This window comes from Ostrea edulis, chromosome 1, assembly GCF_947568905.1.
Source record: "Ostrea edulis chromosome 1, xbOstEdul1.1, whole genome shotgun sequence".
Classification (NCBI taxonomy): Eukaryota; Metazoa; Mollusca; class Bivalvia; order Ostreida; family Ostreidae; genus Ostrea; species Ostrea edulis.
The window spans coordinates 746,901-751,242 of record NC_079164.1 but is presented as its reverse complement, the minus strand read 5'-3'; the positions used below and the strand labels follow the sequence as shown (position 1 = coordinate 751,242).

At 35.4% G+C, this 4,342-nt stretch overlaps 1 protein-coding gene across 2 annotated transcripts; it reads right to left on the bottom strand.

Moving 5' to 3' along the window:
- Window positions 1-1,287: 1,287 nt before the first annotated feature.
- Window positions 1,288-3,502, bottom strand: LOC125665583 (coiled-coil domain-containing protein 115-like). Of its 2 annotated transcripts, none has more exons than XM_048898295.2 (2): window positions 3,326-3,502; window positions 1,288-2,602 (listed from the first exon to the last, which is right to left on the bottom strand). In XM_048898295.2, exon 2 carries the CDS (start codon window positions 2,600-2,602, stop codon window positions 2,030-2,032), a length of 573 nt encoding a protein of 190 aa, XP_048754252.2. In that variant the 5' UTR covers window positions 3,326-3,502; the 3' UTR covers window positions 1,288-2,029. The 2 variants fall into 2 exon arrangements, with proteins under 2 accessions (XP_048754252.2, XP_056008836.1); XM_056152861.1 differs by having other exon boundaries at window positions 3,432-3,484.
- Between the last annotated feature and the right edge of the window lie 840 nt (window positions 3,503-4,342).

Sequence of the window (4,342 nt, the reverse complement as noted above, 5' to 3'; positions counted from 1 at the left end):
AAACACTATATACCAAGTTTAGCCCTGCCCTTCAGACAAAACTTATACACCCCCGGGATTATAAAATTTTAAACTTTGGTAGAGGTCTCCCTTTTCTACATCACATTTAGTTTTTCTTACAAATGTGCAGTTGTAGAGATTATTTTTGAAAATTAATAAAATTTGGACAGTTTTTGCCTCGCCCCTAAAGCCTCAGGGGTGCAGAAGTCCTGAAATTTACAATTTATGTCACCCTTGTCCCAAAGATGCTCAATACCAAATTTGAAAGAAAGTGGAAAGGCAGTTATCAAAAAGAAATTAAAAATGTTCAATTGTTAGTCATTTACATCACTGACCATTTTGGCCCCACCCTGATGCCATAACCCCTACCCCTGGGATCTAGCTACAGAACTGTAGCTCCCTGAGAAAATATTGGGACAGATCAGATCTCTGGGGACAGATTAGATCTCTGATCCGTACCAATATTTTCTCGGAGAGCTACAGTTCTGCAGCTTCCCAGGATCATGAAATTTACCATTTACCATAAAACTACTGTTTTTTCTAAAATTCCATTTAGTTTCAATAGCACTGAAGATGTTATCTAAATGTTTTACATTGTACATATAAACACTATATACTAAGTTAGGCCCCACCCTGGGGTCAGAACCTCTACACTGGAGATCATGAAATTTACAAATTTGGTAGAGACCTTCCTGCTCTCCATCACTATGTATTTAGTTTTACTTACAGATGTGCGATTGTAGAGATTTTTGAAAATTTGTAAATTTTTGCCTCCCCATAGGGCCCCAGAGTCCTGAAATTTACAAATGAATTTATGTCCCCCTTGTCCCAAAGATATGCTTCATACCAAATTTGAAAAGAATTGGAATGGTAGTTATCAAGAAGTTAAACAATTTTAATTGTTAACGCACGACTGACGACTACGGACACAGACCAATTGCAATAGGTTACACAATTTACTCAGGTGACCTAAAAAATGTTCAATTGTTAACACACGATGACAGACTCTAACCAATTGCAATAGGTCATCTGAGTTTATTCAAGTGACTTTAAAAAAAACGATGATGTTCAACGTATAAAACCCACAAGTGCCACAACCTTTGGACGTTCACTTCATCTTTGATTTCTTATCACCAGTTTCAAATCCCTAGGATGTCCAATGCTATGAAGCCTTCTAATATTCGATAATTAAGTGACGGTTTTACACTTATCCGGAAGACAAAATGCAGGATAATTCTCTAGTTTGAAAACAAATGAGATTTCCTAAATGAGGACAAAACCGTAAAAAAGATTGCATGTATGTAATTTATTTTTTCAGACATTTCTTCCTTATGGAACAAGACAAATTAAAATTTTTATCAGGTGTAATCTCTTAAAGAACATCATTATTCAGAAATTGTATCACGGAAATATTCTTCATTATAAATACATCTCATAGATTCATAGACTACATCATAAAACAGCTTAATTAAGCAGCAGAAGAAATGTGACATAATATTAATAATTCTTTTATACATTTGGCAAGGAAGTGGTCAGAAATTTATATATAATAATTGTCACTTCTGTATATAACAGTAGCCAATGATAAACTTTCTGTACAAGTAGCAATTTAATTGATCAAATTCATATCTTTAGAAATAGGACTGTTGATCATAAATCATGCAGTTTCATAGATCTGATAAATAGATTTTTTATTCAAAAGCAGGGCCCCTTCAGGATTTATAACATACATGATTAGTTCATTTACACATTAGTACACACAAATTGCATTTAAAGTACAATTTATGGTAAAGTATTTCATATAATTCATTAGCATGATGTACAATTATATAACTTTACCCGCCTTTGTTCTGTCTGCTGAACTTCATTTAATAGGATGACATAATGATATTGTAAAGTGTGGAAAGCAACTTTTCCAGATGAAGCTTTTGTAGAATTACTTTGTGGGGTTGTTTTTTTATTGTGTGACCATAATTTGTCCACTTGTAAATTTCCTATGCTAGAGATGAGCAACATCTACTAGGAGCATTTAGTGTACAGCTTTAGGGGATATCTCTAGCTTTCTTTTCTGTAGTTCCGAGTACTCTGATTTTATACACAGCAGTTTTTGCTTCAGATTAGCGATTGCAATACTTGTATTCAATGATGACTTAAACTGGTTCTGGCACTGTCGTAGACTTGGGGGAACCAGGACACCAAACCATTTGATGGGATCCTGCTGAGCCTTTGGTTTGGTTGGCGTCTCTTTCTCAACTGGTGAAGATTTTTTGGGGGAATGTACCAAATTTCTCTTCCTCAACCCTAGAGTTTCCACCTCTTCCTTTTCCACTTCAGTGCCAACATTACTGAAAGCTGTGAACATATCCTCCTTGCCAACCTCTCCAACTTCCACTTTCGTCAATGCCATCATTTTGTCCTCATGTATCTGATCTATTCCGACAAATTTTACTCCCATACTGTACCGAGCCCTTGACATGTTAAAGAATCCATCCTTGATTTGTTCCTCAAGCTTCTCCTGTTCTTTGTAAAGCAAAGTCAAAATGTCGAAAAACGAAATCAATTTTGCATCCAGCTGCTTGTTTACCTGTTGGAGTTCTGACATCTACAAAATAAAGATCTCAGTCAAGTTAAAATGATCTAACATAAACTAGGTCCATAGGATATTATCACTTAAATGATCTGTGTCTCAGGACACTTACAGTATTAGTCTAGTTAAATGATCTAACTGTGTCTCGGAACAGGCCCTCTCCACATAAACCAGGTCTGTAGGACATTATAATTTCAACGATAAAACATTCCATAGTATTAATCTAGTTAGATTTTATCTAGTATTAGTCCAGTTAGAATGATGTAACTGGGTCTCAGGACAGGCCCTTCTTAGGACATTATCATTTTAACGACAGAACACTCTATCTAGTTTTAAAACTCTTTTAAGGTTTGGTAAAGTCAAAAAGGTTTGATTTTTTTACGTGTTATTTAAGAAGTTTATCTTATACCAACCCTGTCGCTCAAATCAATGGTAGCAGCGTCAACATTTTACCAACCCTCTAAAATGTATAAGTATCGTATGTACATTGTAATATGTAAACATAAAAAACACATCTGCCATTTGGAACCTGGAATGGTTTCTATCCCCAGCATATTACTATTTGGCGGTAGTTCTATTCTATCGGATTATACCACAAACTTGTCACGAACTTTTTTGAAATTTTACATTGTGTAAGTATAGAATAGATAGGGCCTATATTGGTATTTATAGTGTATAAAATTCATGACGAGCCTCTGTGAATTTACTACAGCCATTACAATATTCTAAGTATAGTACCTTTATCAAATTTTGTAGCCCAAAACAACTTCCACGAAACTGAAACGTAATTTAAACAGAATCACTTGTAAAGGTTTTAATCGCAACAACTGAAAAATGTGCTCACAGCTCAATTCACTTCAATTTCAATGTTTACACAGGAAGGAGTTTTCAAATCCCGATCCCGATGAAAAAAGTGATGGGTGATACATGTAATACACACTTTTGAAAATTTTCTGCGTCTGCCGTGTCACGGTGCGGTATATACAAAATCTTACTTACATGTATTTTGTACAAACAATCATGGGGATATGAAATCTTAGATTGGTAATTGAAATTCTCTCTCTCTCTCTCTCTCCTCTCTCTCTCTTTCTCTTTCTCTCTCTCTCTCTCTTTTCTCTCTCTCTCTCTCTCTTGGAATTTCCCCTCTCTCTCCACATATATATTCTATAGAATGGAATTTTCCCCTACATAGTTTTAGTGGAAATTTCCCCATATAGAGTGGAATTCCCCATGTAGAGTTTTAGAGTGGAATTCCCCACAGACAATTCCACCTCCTTAAAATACATAACAAGACAAGAAACACAAAACTCGAATAACATTCCAATGCTAGCGCTTTTGACTGCTTTTGGCTTTATCGCCTTTTCAAACAGTTAGCTAAAAGCGCTAGCATTGAAACACTCTTCAAGTTTTCTGTTTTCTTTTTATTGACTTTATTTACTGCATGTATCAAACACTGAACTTTTTTCGGGGGGGGGGGGTCGGAGGAGAGAGCCCTCGATAGAAAAATAGAGCCTCTGAGAGAGAGAGAGAGAGAGAGAGAGAGAGAGAGAGAGAGAGAGAGAGAGAGGGGGTGTTCTACTTTGTAACTATATAGTCGGAAATTCCACCTATATAACTATACAGGGGGAGAATTCCACTCTTTAACTCTATATGGGGGAAATTCCATTCTGTAAAATATATATGTATATGTGGAGAGAGAAGAAAATTCCACTAAATATATATAGATATATATATATATATATATATATAGAGAGA